This window comes from Schistocerca serialis, chromosome 3 (assembly GCF_023864345.2).
Source record: "Schistocerca serialis cubense isolate TAMUIC-IGC-003099 chromosome 3, iqSchSeri2.2, whole genome shotgun sequence".
Lineage (NCBI taxonomy): Eukaryota > Metazoa > Arthropoda > Insecta > Orthoptera > Acrididae > Schistocerca > Schistocerca serialis.
The window spans coordinates 770,500,747-770,527,146 of NC_064640.1; the positions used below are offsets into that span (position 1 = coordinate 770,500,747).

Genomic DNA, 26,400 nt, shown 5'->3' on the forward strand with positions numbered 1-26,400 from the left:
TCTAGCGGCCGCCATCGAGTTTCACGCATACTGCCAGGAATGCACTCCGAAACTACCCACACACGACAAGCCGGTTTTGCGAGGTAAGCGAGATGTCAGGCGTTACCGACAACACCACCGCTCCAATGGGAGTAGGTGGATTAGACAGACAAGATAGCAAGTTAATACTGCATTTTTATCCAGTTCCGAGCTACGTATAAAATACCACGTCTCTAGCTTATTGGGAAGTTAGTTTAAAACCGGTTGCAAAATCTGTACCGAACAGTCAGACAACGAACCGACAGTTTTAACACAGACTGGACATTCATCATTGATGACGGTTTTTATCAATTGAGGAGGGCTGAGAACTTTGCCTAGCCACGCCAACTGTTACTCTGCAATATTCCGTAACAACCGATGACCATATGACGTAACATTTATATACACCAGAAGATGCAACTCAGTACTTGCAAAATCGATTTCAGTAAATACAGCTGCAGAGGACTATTGGACTTTTCATTCAGTTTTGTATTTTAATTGTTTCAACACATGTATTTAAACACCTGTTGTACTGCACGAATTGCCTGTCAATTATATATAACCATTTTAGCTGTAGTTGCCCCGTTTTAGAATTATGTCTAAACCTGCTTCTGTGACCCGAAAGGAGAACGTGCAAATTAACAGACTGTGACAGCCGGACATCTTTCAAACAACCAAGTGTTTCATAACAAGTAAAACTCACCAGAAAGGGAGCACAATGCAAGCACCTGTGAAGCTGTTCGAACTAAACGCTATTCGGAGTATTGTCGTAAATACGGAGCTGGGTAATGTCGCGCACGATGAATGAATAGATGTGGTGTGCCTGCAGGAGCCATACACAAAAAACGGACGGCTGACTGGTCTCGCAAACAACGCAACTGTGATCACAGGGAGGATCGATCCAAAAAATGCGATCTTATCAGACAGTAGGCAGTGGACTGTGACAAAGATGTCACAACTATTCTCTCACCACTTTGTTAGGTTAAAAATATGTAAAGGGACTAGTCCGTAGGTAATTTCATCAACTTAGGCGCTGTTCTACGACGAGATCCGTCCAGAAGGAGAATGGATTTAGGGAATTGCACAACACGCACGACATAAGAAATTTATTATCGCTGTAGATAACAACGCCTATTCAACACTGCGGCACTCATAACGAATAGATGTACGGGGACGCTACAGTAGTGAGATTATGTAACACAAGACACAAGAAACAAACAAGCGGTTTCTGTTTATCAACGAACTGGTAGAAATTATTGTATTTACAAGGGGGCCACACGGCAATCGGATTTTTGTGCATTTTTTTATGTTTATAGTCCATGAAGTTCAGGATTCAAATATACCTCTTCCAAAGCTGTTAGATGCCACTCTCAAGAATTCTAGAGGAAATCGGCTTTGAAGTTTTCCAACCATTGCTTGAGAGAAGGTATACAACCTTTATTGTCGATTGCAATCTTCACATTTGTGAATACATTCACACAGTGCGAAAATATACAGAGATAAAATTAAGTATGCAATAGGAGGAGCATTTTAATAGTGAAACTGTGTTACAACATGCCTCGAGAAAAGGTTATTGCGTGTCTCCTGTACCAGCTGTATAAGTATTCCTTCTGAAACATTGCCGGCCGGGATGGCTGAGCGTTTCTAGGCGCTACAGTTTGGAACCGCGCGACCGCTACGGTCGCAGGTTCGAATCCTGCCTCGGGCATGGATGTGTGTGATGTCCTTAGGTTAGTTATGTTTAAGTAGTTCTAAGTTCTAGGGGACTGATGACCTCAGAAGTTAAGTACCATGGTGCTCAGAGCCTTTTGAACCATTCTGAAAGATTGTCGAGTTATGTGATTGAAGAGATGAACGATGGATCGACAAGTCATGGTTAAAACCACAATGATGATGATGATGATGATGAAGTCCCATACTCCGTGGCGGAGCGTAGGGGAACGATGCGGGAGACCCGCACCGCCGTACCAGGCAAAGTCCACAATACACAGAGTAATTCTGCAAATGCTGCTATCCCATACCACACAGTACTGTGTACTTCATTGTAGCCTGGGCACCGATAAATTGGCAGGCGGAGGGCGGTGCTGGCCGGAAAATTGACAGTTGGCACCGGCAGGTGTTGCTAGCGTCTTCGTGTTCTTCTAACGTAAAGTTATTTATGCGTTTAAATTACAGCATGACTCCTGTTGCTTGTCGATAAAAGTTTCCTAAACACTTTTTTAAAAAATATTGTAAAACACTTATTAGAACAAAAGCTAAAAATTATTCTTATTTCGTTCACTTGCTCAAGTGCCCCAATATAGAAGCTGCTTTACAAATAGGTGCAATTTTCACAGACTGATGTACAATAAATTGTTGGATGACAAAATTTTATAATATATAAGAATCTGCAAACATAACTGTAAAATTATGAAAATATGCAGAAGTCAGAAATCTGGCTTCCGCTGTATTATTTGGATAGGTATCTACGTCGCGGATGTCGACCTAAGTAATTACCACATATGAAAAGAATAAAGTAATTACATTGATAATGGGTAACACACTTAATTCTACAAACTTGTGTCGGATAATTGCTGTATGACAATATTTTATAATTTATAAAAATCTGCAAACATATTTGTAAAATTACTAGTTATAAAAAATACATATAAGCAAAGTTATAAGGTGGGCTTCTGATGTATTATTTGAATAGTAATCTACGTTGCGGATGACAATCTAAGTGATTACCTAGGTAATGAAGATAAATACAGCTCACTGGACGATATCCTTGACATAATATAGAAAACGAGCGTATCTTGGGCTGCCATGCATCTTATGCGTGAATTTAATTTGTTCATTATATAGAGTCTTTTTTCCATATGTGTTTCACGTGTTGTTACTCGTTGACTTTAGCCTCTCTATTAATATCAGTGTGGTGAGTTTATACTTTTTAAGTAGTAGCTCCTTGGAAGACAACAGCCACCGATCGTGACTCAGATATGAGCGGTCACATCGTATAACTGTTGTTTTTACGTGAATTAAGTGTGTTATCCACGATCACTGTAAGTATTTTATTTCAGAATGAGATTTTCACTCTGCAGCGGAGTGTGCGGTGATATTAACTTCCTGTCAGATTAAAACTGTGTGCCGGAGCGAGACTCGAACTCGGGACCTTTGCCTTTGAGGGCAAGGGCTCTACCAACTGAGCTACCCAAGCACGGCTCACGACCCGTCCTCACAGCTGTAATTCCGCCAAAGTTCCCGTGTGCGAGTCTCGGTCCGGCACACAGTTTTAATCTGCCAGGAAGTTTCAATTATTTTATTATTTGCATACATGGTAATTACGTAGGTTGTCATAACCAGCGTAGATTGCTATCCAAATGGTACACGGAAACCAGCCTTCTAACTTAACTTCTGCATATTTTTGTAATCGTAATAATTTTACAGATATGTTTGCAGATTTTTATAAATACAAAAATATTGTCATACAGAAATTTATTGTATATTAATTTGTGGAAACTGCATGAAGTTGTAAAACAGCTTCTACAGAGGCGCACTTGTGTAAGTGAACGAAATAAGGATAACTTTTAGCTTCTGTTTTAATAATTATTTTACAATAATTTTAATAAAGGTGCTTAGGAATCTTTTGCGGCCACGTGACTGGAAACATACGATAGTTAAATTGCATTAATAATTTTAAGTAAGAAGAACATGAATACACTAGCGACAGCTGTCGGTGCCAATTGTCAATTTTGCGGCCAGTACCGGCCACCATCTGTGACACCAGTGGTGCCCTGGCTGCAATGACGTACCTAATAGTGTGTGGTATGGTTCACGAGCATTTGGCGAATTACTCTCTGTATTGCGGTTTTAACCTTGACTTGCCGATGCATCGTTCATCTTGTCTCTCACATACCTGGCAGATTAACTGATGAAAAACAGTGATTGTACTTCACGCCGGCGATGGTAAATGTTTTTTCTCGCCGTGGGCGACACACTATTCTTACTTTAGTTTATATGACGGCACTGCTTTTCGTGTTCCCCGTCGTGAGGCGGCGGCCGTATTCAAACGCCCAAGACTACTCTTTTAATACACTGACCTTTAGTAAAATAGTCACAAATTACGTCATATCTCATTTGTTTAGAAAGCTCTCTCGTTGAAGGGTCACAGAAAATAAATGTATTCGCTGTTCGTTGCGCCTGCTACAAGTAATACAAGGCACTTCAGGCTGAGCGACCTGCCGCTCGGTCTCATTTGCCGTCCGCGGAGAATCATGTTAGCGGCGGCACAACTATGGACTTACACCACTTTCGAGTAAAGGTTACAATATAAGTCTGTTCTTAACTGCGTGAGTGTATTGATGTTCAAAGTGCGAAAAGTTGCCAGATATAATGAACGGACATTTTGATAGAACGTAGAAACCAAGTGTATATACTGTGTTTGCAGTCACTAATTGGATTATATTCATACCGGTTCGTACCGTACTCTCAAGTTGGGTCAAAGAATAAAATGTATGAATGCGTCAATATTGCAGTACTTAGAATGCCTCCTTAACGTTAGTGATGACTATTTATATATATCAGTGCACTGTCTGGTACATTTTTACAACTGACGATGCAATTTATAGTACTACTTGACAGCAGTGATGACTTCATGGATTTTATTATTTAACGCATTTCATTTTATATCAACTAGTATGATGTAAATATTTTACGAACCTGATGATGATCTCGGACCGAAACTGGTTGTTCAAATGGCTCTGAGCACTATGGGACTCAACATCTGTGGTCATCAGTCCCCTAGAACTTAGAACTACTTAAACCTAACTAACCTAAGGACATCACACACATCCATGCCCGAGACAGGATTGGAACCTGCGACCGTAGCGGTCACGCGGCTCCAGACTGACGCGCCTAGAACCGCACGGCCACACCGGCCGGCAAACTGGTTGTTAAATAAAGAATATTTATCAGCAGCGCTTGGCGGTAAGACATCACGCTTCTCACACTGTGGTGAGTATTGGATTCGTGTCTGTTTTGGCTGCGATAATATGTTCACTATACTGTTCATAGAAGCCTAAGTGCAATCCTACTCCCTAATTCATTGTTAGACCTATTGCCACTAATATTACTCCTGTTGCTACCAGACCTGAGATGCTTGCGCGAATTAGCGATTTGATTCACCACATCTAATATAGTCTTTCCGTGCTCCACTGAAACAGTCACTGTGCGTGTAATGATACTCATGGAAGGCGGCAGACCTGTTTTGAGCTTACTCAAATTCGTTTATCTTAAAATGTAAATTGTGTACAATTTTATTAATCCATGAAGTTCTGAGAATCCAACCAAACCACTTCTTCTCGTGTGGTATCTAGGCTGCGAATTGTCGAGCCCTCTTCAGACTGAACCGCAAGACATGCTGTGCTCGTGTTTTTTTTATATATTGATAAATTTTCACTCTGCAGCAGATTGTGCGCTAATTTACACTGTTTGGCAGATTTAAGATCGTGTGACGAAACTGGATAGAGGTGAAGATGTATTGATAAGTCTTTTATAGTACTAAGAGGGTGTAATTCCCATGTACGGTCTGTCAGCAAAAAAAAAAAAAAAAAAAAAAAAAATGGCTCTGAGCACTATGGGACTTAACATCTTAGGTCATCAGTCCCCTACAACTTAGAACTACTTAAACCTAACTAACCTAAGGACATCACACACATCCATGCCCGATTCGAACCTGCGACCGTAGCAGTCGCGCGGTTCCGGACTGAGCGCCTAGAACCGCGAGACCACCGCGGCCGGCGTCTGTCAGCAGGCTTAGTAAATTAGTCTATTGAGATCGGGGGATGCTGGAAGCCGAAGTATATTTTCTGCTTGACCTATGCATCTCGGACCGTTCTGGCAAGTTTGATGCCGTCGTAGATCAGCAAACTATTTTACTGAAGAGCCAATACCGTCATTGTGGCACATCGGACCACAATTGTTTCAATCTTATTATTACCTGGTAACCTATCTAAATTAATATGTTATGAGCCCCAAATAAACTAACCATAGTAGAAGCACGGTAAGTTGGTTGCTGGCCCCCAAGAACGGATCGTTAAAAACTGGCGTCATTCGGAACACTTCGTGTCGGCTGTTCTCTCCTTCAGACTCCTGCCACCCTCAGCGACCCTAATGCTGTGGCCATGTAACTGCCTGTCGATGTGTTTTGTGTTGTGTGTTTGAGAATATGATTAACCGATTAATAACAAAAAAATGGCTCTGAGCACTATGGGACTCAACTGCTGAGGTCATTAGTCCCCTAGAACTTAGAACTAGTTAAACCTAACTAACCTAAGGACATCACAAACATCCATGCCCGAGGCAGGATTCGAACCTGCGACCGTAGCGGTCTTGCGGTTCCAGACTGCAGCGCCTTTAACCGCACGGCCACTTCGGCCGGCTCGATTAATAACAGTAACTGCACTTATATTTAAATTCATTATTCAATAGGAGACGCGATCACTAATATTTACTGAATGTTTTGAATGTCATTTTTCTTTTACTCTTGTATTACGACAGGTTTAATTTCATATTCGTTGCTACAAATATGTGCCGCTTTGGAAGATGACCGTCTCTATGACGCACACGTGAGAATCCATGCTACTTTCGTCTGAAACACGTACTACGGTAGCGGATCGATGCGAGACACACATGTCCATGAGTTGTCAGCTCTGGAAGAGAAATAAGAAAACCTTCCCCTATCAAGCCTCCTGACCCTACAACGGCAACTCTATCTGCCCCTGTACCCGGCTCCGTCCCTGAGGTGTGTGGCCAATTTTTCGAAACCCTACAACAATTCTTCCAGTATATTTTTGATTTGACGACGGAGTCAGGTCGACCAACAATTGCAAATGGTAAGCATGTATTTATTCTTTACCCGTAAATTTAAGTACTGGGTGATCAAAAAGTCAGTATAAATCAGAAAACTTAATAAACCGCGGAATAATGTAGATAGAGAGGTAAAAATTGACACACATGCTTGGAATGCCATGGGGTTTTGGCGCTGGACAGCAAAACGTCAGTAGCTGCTACCGTGACGGGTGAGAGGTACGCAGATATGTTACAGAATCGATCATCCCCAGCCTGGCTGATAAACACCTGCTGGAACGTACGATGCTTATGCAGGATGGCGCTCCACCCCGTATTGCTAGACGCGTGAAAGATCTCCTGCGCACGTCGTTTGGTGATGATCGTGTGCTCAGCCGCCACTTTCGTCATGCTTGGCCTCCCAGGTTCCCAGACCTCAGTCCGTGCGATTATTGGCTTTGGGGTTACCTGAAGTCGCAAGTGTATCGTGATCGACCGACATCTCTTAGGGACGCTGAAAGACAACATCCGACGCCAATGCCTCACCATAACTCCGGACATGCTTTACAGTGCTGTTCACAACATTATTCCTCGACTACAGCTATTGTTGAGGAATGATGGTGGACATACTGAGCATTTCCTGTAAAGAACATCATCTTTGCTTTGTCTTACTTTGTTATGCTAATTATTGCTATTCTGATCAGATGACGCGCCATCTGTCGGACATTTTTGAACTTTTGTATTTTTTGGTTCTAATAAAGCCCCATGTCATTCCAAGCATGTGTGTCAATTTGTACCTCTCTGTCTACATTATTCCGTGATTTATTCAGTTTTCAAATTTATACTGACTTTTTGATCACCTGGTATAAAAATATTTAATTAATGTGTATTTTGATGTAGTTTTCTGGCTTTCTCATCCATATTTCGATCTATTTAGATGTATAAATTCATATTGCGCCTTCTAAATGTGAAATCTCTGACTACTATGTGAAACAGTATTCTCATTATAGTAGGATGAAAACTACTTTGCACCTGCCAACCGACGAAAGGGACAGGCTAATTTGCAACTGTAGCGGCGTACCGACAGTTGTCACAGAGCGCATGTTGGGCAGATGGCAGCTGTGCAGACTTCGTACAATAGACTGCAAGATATGATTGGCCAGCCAGATAAACGCAACACGTGCTCTTAATTGTCAAGTGCAATATAATATTAACCGTACTGTAGTTGTAGGTAACATCTACAACGCATTGGGTAAACTTCTCTGTCCGTGCTAAGCCATTTATCGGGTGTTAAGTACATCTAGAAAATTTTGAATAAAACCTCGACCTCACCTATCTCTGTAATTTTAATGGCGGTCGGAAACTGCGCTTCTACAATTATTGGTCACTTTTGTTACTGATAATTTTATTCTGCATTAGACACGCGAGAAGTTTGCCAGCAGTACTGATCTCTACATGGCGGGATTAATTGGAACACTTCGTGTTGATTGTGATCTATTTCGGAATAATGCTGCCAACCTGAGCACTCTATCAGTTGCGGTGCTACAGTTACGTGGTGAAGTGTTGTTGGTTTCACCATGTGTGTGAATGACTTGGACTAATAGTAGTATGTGTCCTTATAAAGTTTGATAAATCAAATATCAGTTTTCTTCTTCTCACTGTATTGTATTACAACAGCCGTAATTAATTTAATGTTCTTTGGTTCAAATACGTACCGCATTTGAAAATGAACCTCTCTGTAATGTACATTCACGAATCCATGATATGTGCGTGTCAAAATTTATAGACTAGTAGCTGGTCTGTACGAGTCGCTCACGCTCGTGAGCTGTCAGTAATGGAAGACAAACAATACGACATTCCCCCTCTCACATCCCGTAACCCCACAGTGACCGTGCCAGTTACCTCTCTGCCCCTGAGGCAGGTGGCCAAATCTTTTAGCTCACGGGCCAGTTCACTAGCACCAGTTAAAATTAAGCACATCTTAAAATATTACTGTTTCTCTAAGAATTTTTGTTTTTTACTGAGCAGGAAAACTACAATCTTACGAAGTTCTTTACGTTAGTTGACGTTTTTTGGATTCGGCCGTTAGTTGTTAATTGCATATTGGTATAAAATACGACTGAGAACCGCGGGCCGCACAAATGCTTAATTCTGGCCGCATGCGGACCGCGGGCCGCAGTTTGACGACCACTCTCACAGACTATACTTGAGATTCTCTAAGCAGACATGTTTCTCAACGAACATTCCCTCCCCGCATCGTACAAGAACTGAAAACTGCCTTGAGAGAGGAGTGGGTCAATATCTCCCAAAGGCTCCTCGAGAGATTGGTAGTCAGCATGAATAACACGTGCAAAATATGCATTTATGACCGAGGAGGGCATATTCCTTATCGAGAGTCCGATATCGATCTTTAGGTTACGAGTCTGATTTCTGTCAAACACAAACGTTATTTCCATCTGTTACTCTGTTTTCCCATGTCGTGAAATCTGTGCCATTTTTCGCTATAAATATACCTCTCCTCCTCTACTACTTATGTACTGTGTTTCACGTCATCCATGCCTGTGATTATTCCTGTCCAACAATATCTCTCTTCCTTAGCAGTTGTCAAGCAGTGTAGCTACAATGTAGAAGTAGCACCACCAGATCACTAGATCATGCATAAATCCCGCGTCCGGCCATCCTGATTTAGGTTTTCCGTGATTTCCCTACATCGCTTCAGGCGCATGCCGGGATGGTTCCTTTGAAAGGGCACCGCCGACTTCCTTCCCCATCCTTCCCTAATCCGATGAGACCGATGACCTCGCAGTTTGGTCTCCTCCCCCCCCCCCCCCCCCCCCCAAATCACCAAATCAACCAACCAGTCATGCATAAATGATATACGCTGACTACACACACACACAGGACGATACATGAACTTAGATTAAATTAGAACAGAATAGCATAGGAGGCACTCTTAAGGCAGCGACTCCACGTTTACTCGGAGATGCAGCCACACAGTTAATCAGTCGCTAGGATTAGGAATCAGTATGCCACGCAGAGGCGAGTGGTTCGATGGGTACTACCGAGGACCTTGCATGTAGAGTGCCACTGTTGGTCGGATATTATATATTATGTTCTTTCATGCCTTCTTAATCAAATACTCTTCAGTTAAATTCTTCTACTTCCTCAATCTATAGTTTTTTAATGTTTTATTTAACTGTAAAATCATAAGTAAATACTAAGATGCAAGAAATATGTCTTTAGTACAACTTGTAAAAACATGTGTTGCAAAAACGTTCCATTTATATAACTAGATTATGACCATCAATAATGTTTACACGGAGGTGACAAAAGTTATGGGATACCTCCTAATATCGCGTCGGGCCTTCTTTTGCCCGGTGTAGTGCAGCAACTCTAAGTGACATGGACTCAAAAAGTCGCTGGAAGTCCCCTGCAGAAATATTGAGCGCTGCTGCCTCTATGGCAGACCGTAACTGCGACAGTGAATAAAACGTTCTCGGTTTTCCAGCAGCGTCAATTCGAATAAAATCCTCGAGCTTTCGATGGCCATCTCCGCCATCGTCGTCAGGAGTTCACTGATTGCCGGGGCTGCTATGGTTTCTCACTTATATAGGCATCATAACATCATCAGCAGCCAATCACATCGATCCAATGCGGCGCGCGCTCGCGTAAGTCGAACCGGGCAGCTAGCGGAGCTATTGCCCGTGGCAGCACCGGTGAAGTCAGGTGGCACCAGGGGCAGGCGCCACGTTTGAAACTGCCGCTCCCGCGTCGCGCATTAGTCTTTGTTTTCTTTCGATGTCCAATGCCCGTCCCCATACCCTGCTGGGTGGGTATCCTTGGTCTCTGTTGAAATTGTTGTTGTTTTTGTTTAAAAGAGAATGTTTTACTCATGTATACTGTCGCGAAAGACTCCGAGGACAAACTGCGAAAGTGTTGCCAGTGCAGGATTGTGTGCATGAACTGACCTCCAGATTATATCCCATATATGTTCAATGGGATTCATGTCAAACGATCTTAGTGGCCAAATCATTCGCTCGAATTGTCCCGAATGGCCGGCCGGAGTGGCCGAGCGGTTCTAGGCGCTACAGTCTGGAACCGCGCGACCGCTACGGTAGCAGTTTCGAATCCTACCTCGGGCATGGATGTGTGTTATGTCCTTAGGTTTGTTAGGTTTAAGTAGTTCTAAGTTCTAGGGGACTGATGACCTCAGAAGTTAAGTCCCATAGTACTGAGAGCCATTTGAACCATTTTGTCCCGAATGTTCTTCAAGCCAGTCATCAAAACTTGAGGCCTGGTGACATGGCGCATTGCCATCCATAAAATTTCCATCTTTTTTTGGAGAAATGAAGTCCATGAACGGCTGCACATTGTCTCCAAGTAGCCGAAGATAACCATTTCCAGTCAATGATCGGTTCAGTTAGACCAGAGGACCCAGCTCGCCATGTCAACACAGCCCCCATCATTTTGGAGTACAGTGTCTTGTTGAAAACTTACGTCCTCGGTTTCGTAGGATCTACGCCACCCTCGAACCATATCGTCAGCTCTTACCAACGGAAATCTGGACTCACCTGACCGGTACACGGTTTCCCTGTCGTCTACGGTCCAACCGAGTCACGAGCCTAGGAGAGGCGAAGCAGCCGATGGCATGCTATTAGCAAAGGTACTCGCGTCGGTCGTCTGCTGCCATACTCCAATAACGCCAAATTTCGCCACACTGTCCTAACGTAAACGGTCGTCGTACGTCCCATACTGATTTCTGCATCTATTTCACGCAGTTTTGTTTGTCATTCTCTTGACACTGTGGATCTCGAAATGTTGAATTCCCTAACGAATTCCTAAATATAATGTCCCATGCGTCCAGTTCTGTTACGTCTGCCACAGACGGCCCCTGTTAGGCAGACTACACTCAAAACACTCCTGTCTACCATATAACATACACAAGCACTTGCAGGCGCAACCAAGAGGAAAACAATTCTTCAAAATAAACAGAACTTGCTAGTGACTAATGCGAACCTTTTTCTGCAGAGGTCGCCTCACAGACACAGGGAAAGTTGGAGTACTCCACCGACCTCCGTCTGCTTTGTAAGGCTAGCGCAGCAGCAGTACAGCCAGTTCCTCGCCGAGCTAGGACCACCTCCGACGGACCTCACCAACGCTCTTGATGAATAGTCGTCTACATGTTATTTGTTTTCTTTGTGTGTATATAGTTATTGTTCGAAGAGTGTAGTTCAGTTTCAATAAACGACATTATACTGAGTGCTCTACAATACTGAGTATTCAAGTTCCAACTACTATTCTGTGTTAAAAGTCAGATAATTCCCGTTATGCGACCATAATCACACCAGAAACCTTTTCACATGAAGCACCTGAGTACAAACGACAGCTTCGCCAATATAATACCGTTTTATACATTGCGTACGCGATACTGCCGCCATGTGTATACGTGCATATCGCTATCCTGTGACTTTTATCACCTTAGTGCAATGTAAGTTTAAAATGTACCATTAGGGTAAAGGAAGTTCCACAATAACATTATTTCACGTTACGCATTTCTTGTGGGTAGTACAGTTTACAGTGCTACTTACCGATTCGAAGCCCAGGAGAACTAGCAGTGGGATGGTGGTCATGCCACCCCTCTTCCACTCCTCCAGGGACACCGTGCCATCGGCGTCGTAGTCTATCTCCACCATCATGTCCTTCAGGATCTGAAACCGCCACGAGGATTGACAGTTATTCTTCATGTACAGGGCTTTTCTAAAAATATGCGTGCGATTTCAGAAGACTATGTCTTCTACATGACTGAAGATCACAAATTGGCGTGCATTATAACTTGAGCACCAAAAATAAAATTTTATCTTGGCGATATGTGAAAGTAAAGCCTCCTATTGCTTTCGTACTTCATCAAGTTGATAAAGTAGAAATAATGGTTTTTGAACACAACCGCAAGACTTCATCCGCAGTCCACTCCATTAACAGTGTCCTCCATCAACAGACGGCAACACTGTGTTGGTTTAGAAAATGATTGACACTGAAGCACGTGTAAGACGTCGTTCTGGAATTGAATTCCTTGCAGCAGACGCTGCGACATTCAATCGTATTCATGAAAGACTGAAGAAGGTGAATAGAGATGATACGACGGACGACAGCACAGGTTTAGTCAATCGTCTAGTCACTGTAGAGAAGCTGGAAGGCAAACGCAGTATCTGATGCAACGCGGAGCAGCCAGACAGCAGACACAACATCCATCGTGTTGACCAAATCATCCACGACGACCAACAGGTAACAACAAATGAATTGTCTCGCCAGTTACCCATCGGAAAAGGCGGTGTCGTAGCCTTTATTAAAAATCTGGGTTACACCAAGACTTGTGCACGCTGGGTACCGAAAATATTGACGGAGCAGAATAAAGAGACCTTGCACCATCAGATTTCCATCTGGTCGCCCAAAAATAGGAAGCGTTGTTTTCTGACTGATCCTCGTAGTTGAAGGACTTATGAGCGTGCATGTAAAAGATGTACCATTCTATAACCTGATGGCTTATTTGAGAAATAAAGGCTTTGTTGTCCTATGTAAATCGAAAGACGAAAGTAATATGGAGTAGCAGAAATGATATTACGGATAAACTGAACATCGAATTTGGGGACTACGAAGTAGACGACTTGCAGGAATTCTTTGACGTTGGAAGCAAAATAACGCATTACGGACAAAGAAAGGGAGACATAAAAAATGGGGGCTTTCAAGCGAAAGAAGTCTGCCAATGTCAAATATTGGTCTTAATTTGGGTATGAAATGTCTGAGAAAGTACGTATCGAGCAAAGTTTTGTACGGAAGTGGGAAAACTGGAAAAGAAGAGAATCGAAGCCTTTGAAACAGGATGCTACAGAGGACTTTTGATAATCAAGAAGACTGGTAAGGTAAGAAATGAGTTGGTTCTCGGTAAACATGTGGAAAACGTGGATAAGAATGGGAGGAGGGGCTGGTCATGATGATAGAACAGGTGTTAAGGTATCATGGCTTAATTTCCAAGGGAGCTGTCGAGGGTGAAAACCATACGAAAGACGGAAATTGACATATATCCAATAAATAGCTGAGGACTTTGGCTGCGAGATCTACTATGACCTGAAGAGGCTGGCACAGAATAAGAAGTCGTGGCGAGCTGCATCACACAATACAGAAGACTGATTACCGAAGAATTTCATCCTTAAAACATCCTATGCATAAATTAAAACGCACCTCAAGTTCGTATCTTCATTCATGAAGAAGGTATAGTCCAGTGAAATATTGTTGATCATTTTGAAACATGTAATTAACTGTCAGCTTGACTATGGATGATAGGTTGACTTACCGGCTTCAACTCGGAAGCATCCCATCCTAGGTACTCTGCTACATTCATCATTTGGTTTACGATACAGTCGATTTCCTGCAAAAAAACTGTTTGTTAACGGAAGCTTTTTCGGGGCATGTAGATAATTTTACTGTATTAACAATCGTTGCAACTTACATCAGTGTCCAGTACGCCATTTCCATCCGTGTCGTATAGACGGAACATAACTGGAAATGAGCATAACATTTCAATAATAAAACAGTGTAATTAAATTATAATGGGTTACACGTTTACTATTACTGAACAACTGCATTCAGCTAACAGGTCTACCGACTAACTGAGGCACGTAGACAGTACTCACACTCTAATTTGTCTTCCGGCCGTCCTCCTTCTATGAGGGACAAGTAACAGATGATGTCTTTGAGAGGAACAGTCACCGACCGGACGTCAAGCTCCTCTCGTTTGTATTTCACTTTTACTTTCTCTTTTTCTCTTTCTTTGTGTCTGTCTTTGTCTTTGTCTTTGATTCTTCTTTTTGGTATAGCGCCTTTCGACTCTGGAAGCGAAACTGTAAGAATTGTGAATTAGACAAGTGATAATACTAAACAGTAGATAGGTAGCCTGTTCAAACAAATGCTTAAAGCAGAGTGAAATTACATGACAAACCCTTGGAGTACCAAGGGGGAGGGGATGGTACTTAATGTCCACCTTTCGCAAATATACTTTATATTTCAAAATTTTGAAAAAGTATTTATGTTTTTAATTATTACTCGTACCAGATTCCGTAATTGTTTTATATTTTTCAGCGAAACGAAAGCCAGACCCAAACTTTCGTATGTCATCAGCCATGTGTCTACAACCTGCACTCGTACATTCACTGTGTATATTCCCGTACATGGGAGACATTTTAACTGAAAGTCTCTGGCTAGTGCCCTTGTTGTTCAAAAGTACGTTGCAATGTTCCTTCGGACAATGCAGTATCGTACGTAACAAATGTCAAATTCACATTTTTTAGTTCAGAACCGTTGTTAGACCTCTACAATGTGTTCGGAAATTCCCGTTACAGACTTCTAGGGCTTGTAGAGGGGAGTCAGTATATAAAATTTTAAATTGGAACACGTGTTTGGAAACTTACTGTTTCCGTGTTACAACCGTTTGGAAATATGTTGGTAAATTTTACAAGCAACTGATTAGGCGTGACCCAGTACATCAATTATTTTACAATTCCACTCATTAATAGTAAAAGAAATTGCTCATGTACTCGTGGACGGATCGTCTTCAACGTGATGAAATTCGGGTGTGCGGTGTCTCCTTGGAGCACCACAGTCACGCCTGCTGACAGTGAAGGTACTCTTTCTCGGAGGCGTTGCATAATTATGGCGAAAAGAGTATGTAGTGGAGTCGGACGTTGAGGAGAGCGAGCTTGATGAAAGCGACGAGCAGCCGTGAGCTTCGCCATTCAAAAGGATCATGTCGGTGTGTTCTGCAAACGTGTAAACAACCATGCTGTTCTAACACTCACAGACACGTGAATCAGTAGCGAACCAGGTCAGACAGGTAGGGTAAACGTCAATTGAAATTATCCGATCCGACGTAACCCCGCCCCTCATCATGACCACCCTATCGGGTACCTACCTAGCGAACATGTTTCCAAACGGCTGTAGCACGTAAACGGTACTCCTCAGGACATTACTTCCTATTCGAAATATTATATATTCACCTCCATCTGCAAAAAAAAAAAAAAAAAAAAAAAATGGCTCTGAGCACTATGGGACTCAACTGCTGAGGTCATTAGTCCCCTAGAACTTAGAACTAGTTAAACCTAACTAACCTAAGGACATCACACACATCCATGCCCGAGGCAGGATTCGAACCTGCGACCGTAGCGGTCCCGCGGTTCCAGACTGCAGCGCCAGAACCGCGCGGCCACTTCGGCCGGCACCATCTGCAAGCCCTAGAAATTTGTAATGGGAATTTCCGAAAAGTCAACGACAATAAATGAAATCTCAATTTTTTAAAGCTTTTTTGTCGTGGTCATGAAGTTCCCATCCTCTGTCTGTACATACTATTGAAAATTCATTGGTATTGTTAAGATTGTGCTAAAAGATATTTTCAGTTTCTAGACTCTACTTAAACATCAGTAACTATTTAGAAAGGAGCTTTTTAATAAAAGTTAACAACAATTAACAAATTTTTTATTTAATCTTTTTTTGTGGTGGGCACAGGGTACCCTCACCCCATGGTAGTACACCTTGCGTCGTATTGCTAGTGTTAATGAAGAGAAAAGGCACAACCTACTCAAACTGTCGAAGATATGCCTCCATAGATGCATGGATGTGTGTTAGTTAGGTTTAAGTAGTTCTAAGTCTAGGGGACTGATGACGTCAGATGTTAAGTCCCATAGTGCTCAGAGCTATTTGAACCATTTTTGTAAACAGATCCTCACAGACAAGAACCACAGACAAGTGCCACGCCTTTTCAATGACAAAAGGTTTCAAGCAAGACGGGAATTGCTTTTTTCAGTGAATTCAGGTCCATCTCAAACCGTTTCGGAGCAAAATTAGTGAAGGAATCTGCATACGATAGGCATTTTCAGTTTGGTACCTAGCAAAAAGCCATTTCTCGCAGCATCACATAAAACTACACGTCTTGAGAAGGTCAGACGGCCCAGAAACTGGACAGTAACTGAATGGAAGCGCGTAGTGTGGTCCAACGAGTCACGATTTTGCCACTTTTTAAATGACAGGAGGCTTCGGGTGTACCGACAGCCCAATGAGGTGTTTGTGCAGCGTGTATTTCACGTCGGAGGACACAAGAGGGTCAAGTTCACACAACGACACTAGCGTGATACTGTAACTAACAGAAAATGAGTTTCATTTCATGCAAGGTCTGAGCCGAAATATACGCAACTTACTAATCATACGTATAGATGATTATGCACTGATCAGCCACAACATTATGACCACCAACCTACTAAAGATACAAACCAGTTCAGGTGATAGCAGCGTCACCTGGCGAAGAATGACTACTAGTCAAGACACACGCACGGTGCATGTACTATCTGTGAGCTTGCTGTCCGTGTGTAGAATGGGGAAGGCGCGCGATCTATTTGAGTTTGACCGAGGGTAGATTGTGATGGCCCCGAGGTTCAGCAGGAGTATTTCGGAAACTCGAAAACTGCACGACTCGTCGAGTGTTCGAGGAGTGCTATGGTGAATGCCTTCAAACGTGGCAAAAGCAAGGTGAAACGATGTTCGGATATGGTGGGGTTGGGCGGCCACCCCGCATTACAAATGTCGGATTTCGTAGGCTGGGCAGACTGCTTATACAGGACAGGCAGCGAACTAACATCAGACTTTAATGCTGCGCAGAGTACAAGTGTGTCTGAATACAAAGTGCAGCGAACAGTCCTAACGATGGGCATCCGCAGCCGATGACCCATGCATGTGGCAATGTTAACACCACGACTTCGGCAACTACGACTGAAATGGGCACGTGACGATTGGCACTGGACGCAGTGGCATAGCGTTCATGGTCTGATGAATCCCAATACCTTCTTCACCATACCGACGGAAGGACGCGAATCTGTCGTCTTCCGTGGAAATAGCTCGTTGACACCTGTTCTGCGGAACGGCGGTGGCTCCATTATGCTCTGGCGAACATTCTTGCGGGCATTCATTGCCGAGTGCAGCTAATGCAAGGCACTATGACGGCCAAGGAGTATCGTGCATTGGTCGTAGACAACGTATACCCTTTCATGACAATCATGTTTCCCGACGGAAGTGGCATTTTTCAGTAAGATAATGCACCATGTCACAAGGCCAGGAGTGTGATGGAATGGTTCGAGGAACACAGTGGCGAGCTGCAATAGCTGTACTGGCTCCCAAATTCACCAGATCTGCCGGCCGGTGTGGCCAAGCGGTTAAAGGCGCTACAGTCTAGAACCGCGTGACCGCTACGGTCGCCGGTTCGAATCCTGTCTCGGGCATGGATGTGTGTGATGTCCTTAGGTTAGCTAGGTTTAAGTAGTTCTAAGTTCTAGGGGGCTGATGACCTTAGAAGTTAAGTCCCATAGTGCTCAGAGCCATTTGAACCATTTTTTTTCACCAGATCTGAGCCGGATCGAAGACATCTGGGATGTGATTGAACTTGGCGTCAGAGATCATGCCCCCCCCCCCTCCCCTTGCCCCCAGAACTTACGGGAATTATGTGACTTGTGTGTGCAGACGTCGCACCAACTCTCCCCAGTGTCCTACCAAGGCCTTTGTTACCTGTGTCAAAGGTGGACATACCAGCTATTAGGTAGGTGGTCAAAATGTTCTGGCTGACCAATATATACATGTGAGAACAACAGAAGTTTTCGTGCAGTTTTACTGAACAAGGAACGGAGTGGAGTAGGGATGCCGGTTGTCGCTGAAACAACCGTTTTTCAGTTATATCGTTTTTTCACGCCATTTTAACATAAGTGTCCAATCTGCTCAAAATAATCGGTTTATGAAATAACTAATTTTCGGTTTTTTAATATAAGCGTTAAATCCGCTCAAAATAACCGGTCTATGAAATAACTAATTTTCGGTTTTTATTCCTATCACTTCCTGTAATAAACGCAGAAATCGAAAGAAGATTGAAACATTTTTACTCTCTCAGTTTCAAGATACATAGAAGCAAAATATTAAATTACATAGGAAAATAAAACAAAACTAAGTCCGTCCACCATTCGCTGCTTTCCTCGAAAGGTGGTAAGTGGCTGAACACTGCACATCTCAGCAGTATTCTCCTATTGATTCTAATTTTATGAAATTCTGCTAAAATGATGTAATTGTGCAGCATACCACTATTTGAGCATTACGATGGCCAGTGCTGAAGGGTGAAAACTGGGGTTGGAGAACTCTGTTTTTCCAAGGGCTAAAAGCAAATAAAGGCACTTTATGTAGACACAGGCAGCAAATCAGCTACTTTCTATTTTTATTGTAAACAGTGAATTAATTTTTGTTAAGTTTTTTATTTAATATTGTTAGCATAATTGCCCTCCTCTTTTATTATTTCATAGAAAAGGTAGACAAATATTCAGTCTTTTAAAACAGATGAAGCATTGTACTTCACTGCAACGTCACCTCATAAAAATATTTTCAGACTAGGATTGGTGGCATTCTGCAATACAACGGATGTCCGACGACGACAGCAAGAAACTACCGTACATACGGTGGCAAGGCTCGTACAATGAAAGTACACGCGTATTTTAAGCCACGACACACGGCAACAGGGACACTATTGTCTTAGCAATGCTGTACGACTTCTTATGTCATGTGATTGCTATTAAAATAGCAATGATCGCTTTTTCCATTTTCAAATTTCAAACCAATGCAAATTTTACGAATAAAAATTACTCCTTTTTTTAAAAAAAAAAGTTTATTTAAAAACTAAAAATTTTAACATTATTGTTATGACTAATTAATATTTCAGTTTTTTTACTTGGTTATTAATCAAAAACAAAGAAAAATCTGTTATAACCGAGACCAAATAAATACTGAAAAATACCGGGTATTCAAAACTAAAATACCGGTATCTGTTTTAAACGGTCTGTTTTCCCCATATATAGAGTGGAGGAGGAAACCTATGGACCATTGCTGGAAATTTCAGTGTCAGGACGAGAGCAATTACTGATCGTCAGTTCTAAATGTGTGGTAATGGAGATCTTTAACAAAAACTTAAAAAAAAATTGAAGCATTGTCACAATTACCTGTGAAAGGAGTACGTATAGCGAGCCCAGTAGAGGTCCAAGCAAAGTAGCAGAGGCCAAACGTACTCTTCACAGCGTCTTCCGAAACTTTAAATGGCTCAAATGGTTCTGAGCACTATGGGACTTAACATCTATGGTCATCAGTCCCCTAGAACTTAGAACTACTTAAACCTAACTAACCTAAGGACAGCACACAACACCCAGTCACCACGAGGCAGAGAAAATCCATGACCCCGCCGGGAATCGAACCCGGGAACCCGGGCGTGGGAAGCGAGAACGCTACCGCACGACCACGAGCTACGGACCGAAACTTTAAGTTCAGTATTATATATACGGTAGGAGTTGCTAAAATGCGTATTTTGAGGTAAGGCATTATTTGTGGGAAACGAATATTTAGGGTGATACGAGATCCCGAAAACAGTTTGCGTCTCTTGATAAACAACTTTCAGCCTCATCGATGTCTGGGGCTCTACCTTGAAAAACAACACACGATCTTCTGTGGTGTATCAACAGTGGCGTTCACTTCTAATTTCAATTCACGACATTTTTTCGAAGATGTAACATTGCACTTTACAGAATTTGAAAGACATGCATTTAACCATTTGTCTATCAACAAAAAAAAATCTTTCTTCGAATTATCATTTTCTTAACACAGGTAAAACCAAGTACATAAGAAATTAAAATAAATTCTAGTATTTTCAGCAAAAATGTTATAGACCTACAGAATTTGGGCTGCATTAGATTTTACAGTGAAACCACTGATAAACAGGGAATTGATAAGTTTTTGTTGTACTTTGTTAAACAGTTATTGTTAGCCATGCAGAGTCCAACATCATAATTCTGGAACATCCATTTGGTATATGGCGTGACCCAATTTGCTACACGACAAAGCACACCCTCTGAATCAGGCAGCTACATTGCTTCCTGACGGGCAGCCACAGCTAATACAAGCTATTCACGAGCCGGTCCTATTGCACAAGGCCAGTATATCCGCTAGCCAATTGACTACCGTTGATTGCATGTCACTTCACCGGTGCAATAGGACTGCATACGCTACGCCTCCTTCGCCAAGACACATCTCAGCACTGTTGCCAATCTTCGATGTATTATTTGAAACAGGAAAACGGTGCCAGAGTGTTACTTGGATTTATGGATTCGTCAACCGCCTACACTTTTTGTTGGGTTGTGAGACGACAAAAAAAAGAGTCTCACAAGTTTTCAGAAGTGGTGAGATGATGAAATGACTCGAACTAGATTTGCTAATGCTTACAGACAAACTACATTTGTTTATTACGATAGCTGATTCATAACGTCGAAATGAGGCACACAAACCGTCATTTTAAAGACACAGTAACATTTAACGTGAACTGAAAAAAAATGGCTCTGAGCACTATGGGACTTAACATCTATGGTCATCAGTCCTCTAGAACTTAGAACTACTTAAACCTAACTAACCTAAGGACATCACACAACACCCAGCCATCACGAGGCAGAGAAAATCCCTGACCCCGCCGGGAATCGAACCCGGGAACCCGGACGTGGGAAGCGAGAACGCTACCGCACGACCACGAGCTGCGGGCGTTAACTGAAGATCTCTAATCTGTATAACTACAAACAATAAACAGTTTACAGACAGCGGAGCACGTAAGAAGTATGAGCTATGCAAGTAACCTTAAGGTCAGGACAGGCGGGAAACTGACAGTATCTGATCAAAAGTATCCCGAGACCTATTAGTGACCATTAACATGGGGTGTGTCCAATCTTCAGCTTTATGACAGCTTGAACTTTAATGGGGATATTTTCATGCGATGTCTGAAGGTCTGCGAAGGAATGGCTGCCCGTTCTTCGTCAAGAACCGAAACAAAGAAGGTTGTGATGTTGGATGTTGGGGCCTGTAGCAAAGTCTACGTCCTAACTCCACACATAGGTGCTCCATTGGGTTTAGGTTGGGATTCTGGATAGACCAGCTTATTACAGGAATGTTATTGTCCACAAACTATTGCCCCGTCGTCTCCGAATTGTTCCCTTACAATATGCAGTACACAATGCAGTAAATATCCTTCCTCATTTAAAATTTTCTTAGGCGGCATAATGGGACCACAGCCGAACCACTAAAACCACCACCCTTACCTCCTCCGTAATTGGCTGTTGGCACTACACATGATGGCAGGTAACACTCGCCAGGCATTCGCCAAACCCAAACCCTTCCATCGGACTGCGTGATTCATCATTGCAAATCACTCGTTTCCAGCCATCCATTTATTGCGAAACCAACTGGCAACAATGCTCTTTTTGTACAGAAAATATCGGATTGAGTGCTTCAGATTTGTGTCAAGGCTATTACTTGTGATAAACTAGAGCACAAGCAAAAACGAAAAATCTACTCTTGCTCATTCACTATAATTAGTGAGAAAATTTGCAGGTAACCTCATATTTACCTTCTAGTCTGCCGTTGGTGAAGGCAGATGTGCTTGATTTCTTAGATGATGACCTAGACGCCTCGTGGGTGGGAGATACCTCTGGTCCCTTTCGCTCGTGTACGTCGTAACACGACTGAGACGCCTGTGTCACCTTCATCAGAGGGTGAACGGCTGCGCCGACGCTTCCTGCGGAACGAGAATTACAACTTACCACTCACGCACTGTATGTCAGCATGGAAAAGAAGTAGACCTCAGCTTGGCAAGACATGTCGATAGCAGCAGCTGTTATTCTAGCGCACGCTGCAACTTGTCTTATAACATAGTTTCCCATCCTGTGGTCATGTGGTTCGCCAAAACTCTTTTTCCATAATAGCAAGTTTCGAGGCTAGGGCTATTACTGTTTCATTTTAAAATTAAATTAACCCTATTATGCCCCTTCTTACATATATGTAAATTCTGGAATTTATCACATTATTTCCACAATAAATTAACATTTACCGTGAATATCTGATTTACAGTCATGTAATAATGTTAGGAATTCATCGAAATTTAGTCTGCCAGCTTCTTTGTGTTCTAGCAATACTAACAGTAGTACCACGACCCGACTAGGAACGGTTATGTAGAGGTCAGGCGTTTGATTTTCAACAATAGCTCACATCTCCTTTCCTCGTGGGAAATGTAGTGAGTTGTCAGTTGTGTATTAGAATCGTTACTGTTCAGATTAAAATGGATAACTGGTTGAAAAGTGGAAGTTTCAAAGGGCAACAGGGTTTAAGCAAATCGCAAGTTAGTTTTGTGTCAACAGGTTATTCAGCTTCTAGTGATGTGCGTCAATTCCACAAAACTGAAACTTGTGTAACGAAAAGAAAGTGCGCTGGTAACTACACAGGGTTTGGATTTTCATATGTAGGTGACAAGGACTACTGAACAAGACCACAGTGTGTTGTTTGTGGCGACATTCTTGTTAACAGTACTCTGAAACCTTCTCCAGCGCACCTACATAAACAAATTTGCTGATTTTTTCTTCATTTTTTACGCGAAAACCTAACGAGAGGAAAAATGATTTACCTACTTTTGTATCCGTTGCAAACAGTGACAATGAGAATGCTCTTGAAGCCTCTTCTCGCATCAGCTACAGAATTGCTAAAACTGCAAAACCTCATTCAATAACTGAAGATTCAGTGCAGCCAATAAATGATGTAGTACGACGCACGCTTGGAGAATCTTTCACAAAAGAAGTCAATATGGTACCATCCGCGAATACAGTCAACCGCCGTATTAAAGAGCTGTCAAACTATGTCGAAAACGGAATTTTGGAAAGAGTTCGTGTTAGTCCTTCTTTTGCGATTCAACTTGACGAATCGACTGATGTTGCCAATTTAGCTACTTTTCTTTTCGTCCACTATATTAATGGGGAGTCTGTAGAAGAGAAGCTACTATTCTACAGACCCTTAAAACAGAGAACTACGGGAGGAGATATATTTAAGTTAACCGACGCATATTTTCGCGAAAATTCAATAGACTGGTCTCGCTGTGTAGGCATTTGTTCAGATAGTGCGAAATCTATGATGGGGTGTTATGCAGGGTTTGTTGCCAAAGAGAAATCGGTAGCGCCGAATGCTTCTAGGACACATTGTTGCATTCATAAATAGGCCCTTATTTCTAAACACGTGCCCTATGGATTGAAATCTGTGCTGAAGGATGCAGTGAAAATAATTAATTTTGCTAAGGTTCGCCCTACAAATTTCTGCATCTTTGCAGGCTTTGTGACGAAATGGGAAAGCCTTTATAAGAATTTATTGTCTCACACTGAAGGTAGGTGACTATCTCAAGGTAGAACTATTTCCAGACTAGATGAAGTTCATGTTTTTCTCATGAGCCACATCTTCCGCAAAGGAAAGAGCATGGAAGACGAAATCTGGTTTCAGACTGTAGCTTATTTGGCAGACATTTTCTCAAAAACTAACAGTTTAAGCTTATTTCTCCAGTGGTCAAACATAAACGTTTATATTGTGTAATACCGTATCGAATCATCCATTAAAAAAATTTAATTTTTGGGAAGCGTATTTCAATAGGACTCAAACCGAGTGCTTTGACGCCCTTCACGACTTCCTGGTAGAAAATCATCCTCCTTTGGATGAAAATGTCAAGAACATGGTTAAAGAACATTTGAAAAGACGTGGAAAAACCTTCAGAGACTATTTCCCTACTATTTCCAATAATTACAACTGGATTCGCAATCCCATCGAAGAGTCAACCATTCTAGAATCCACATTAACTGTAAACGTAACAAAGCAGCTTCTTGAAATTTCCACTGAACTTCAGTGTCAGGAAAGTTAAAAATCTTTGTCATTAATTACTTTTTGGTTAAGCTTAAAGGAAAGCCCAGAGTTAGCGAATAATGCCATAACCACTTTGTTATCCTTTTCATCCACATATTTGTAGGATAAGTCACTTTTATATGACTATTTAAAAAATAAATACAAAAACAGAGTTTTATGCTGAATGTGACTTTAGACTTCATTTACGTTTTGTGGTTCCTTACTTCAAAGCTCTGTGCCACGGAAAACAGGCTACACTAGGCCTACACGTTTTGTAAATTTTAAGCCGTAACTACAGTAACTTTAGGTTTTAATGGTTACGGATTAAGTTAATTTGAAGTTATTAAACTTTTATTTGGAATGAGTCGAAAAAGGTTAAGAACCGCTGTGTTAGAAGATGGGTTGAAGAAAGGGAATTGTGGATTTATAGAAAAGTGTTGAGTATGTTTCTCTTTTAATTTCAAGGACAAAACACAAAGAATGATAGATTTTACAAGAACAAGATTGTTATGAGAATCTAAGGAGATGTAAAGGGAACAGTAGTTGAGATGTTATTCAGTCTGTGCCTTGAGCAAGCATTAAAGGAAACCGAAAAGACAGTGTCTTGACAAGATGTTATAAGAGGTTGGGAGAACGAGAGAATAACTGAACGAAAGAAATAGTTTCTTGAAAAGAAGTAAAAGAAGTCACGCGGAGCTAAGGGGATTAGATTAGGAAATGAGACACTAAAAGCAGCAATTAGGAAGTGATGAAGATGCTTGCACAGGGTAGACTAGCGTGGACATCTGCATCGAATCAGTCTAGACCACAACAACAGCACCGTCTGTTGTCACTGATGCATGTAACGCGATGCTATTGTGGGATTTGTGGGTCCGCCTTCATTCAGACACTTACAGGATGGCGCACGAAATGTGTTACCAATTGTTTCTTTCACAATTTACGACGCACATTAGAGATACCGCTGGGATCTCTACAGCAGTACCAGCAGAGCTTGGAAAAACAAATGAGTTACGAAATGACGTGTAATTCACGATACTGCGGCTAAGAGACTAGTAAGCAGCAATGGCTGACAACGGAAGACTGACGACATAGCAACGATCGGCAATTGTGTTACTTGTTGTGACTCAGAGGCGTTTTCGACTACAGTTTAACACACGATGGGTCCCTTGCAAGAAGACCATCCACAGGTTGTACGATAAATTTGTACAGGAATGGCTCCGAGTACTATGGGACTTTATATCTGTGGTCATCAGTCCCCTAGAACTTAGAACTACTTAAACCTAACTAACCTAAGGACATCACACACATCCATGCCCGAGGCAGGATTCGAACCTGCGACCGTAGCGGTCGCGCGGCTCCGGACTGAGCGCCTAGAACCGCGAGACCACCGCGGCCGGCAAATTTGTACAGGAAGGCACAGTATTGGAAGCGAAGCGACCTCGGCCTAAGCCTGTTTGTTCGCCGGAGAATATTGAAGCGGTACGAGTTGCTGTACAGAGAAGTCCCGGGAAATCGTGTAAAAAGGCAGCAGTGTAACTGGGAATATCCAGACGCTCCGTTGAACGTATTCTTAAAAGTGACCTCCGTATGTACCCATACAAGATGACCTGTGCACAGAAGCTCACTGAAGAACACAAGCAGCAGAGATTACTGTTTGCTCAGTGGGCGGAGGATAGGGAAGAAACCCTCAATAACGTTTGGTTTTCAGACGAGGCGCATTTTCATTTTGACGGTGTGGTTAACAAACAA

General features: G+C 42.3%; 1 protein-coding gene across 2 annotated transcripts in view; it reads right to left on the bottom strand.

The window, feature by feature from the left end:
• LOC126470613 (diacylglycerol kinase 1-like) overlaps positions 1-26,400 on the bottom strand; it is a 366,452-nt gene that overhangs the window by 314,870 nt on the left and 25,182 nt on the right. For both annotated transcript variants that reach the window (XM_050098567.1, XM_050098566.1), the window contains exons 2-6: positions 22,349-22,516; positions 14,532-14,738; positions 14,348-14,397; positions 14,192-14,266; positions 12,432-12,551 (exon numbers count right to left, since the gene is read on the bottom strand). In XM_050098567.1, the coding sequence (XP_049954524.1) occupies positions 12,432-12,551; positions 14,192-14,266; positions 14,348-14,397; positions 14,532-14,738; positions 22,349-22,487 (591 nt within the window). In that variant the 5' untranslated portion in view covers positions 22,488-22,516. The remainder of the gene's footprint in view (positions 1-12,431; positions 12,552-14,191; positions 14,267-14,347; positions 14,398-14,531; positions 14,739-22,348; positions 22,517-26,400) is intronic.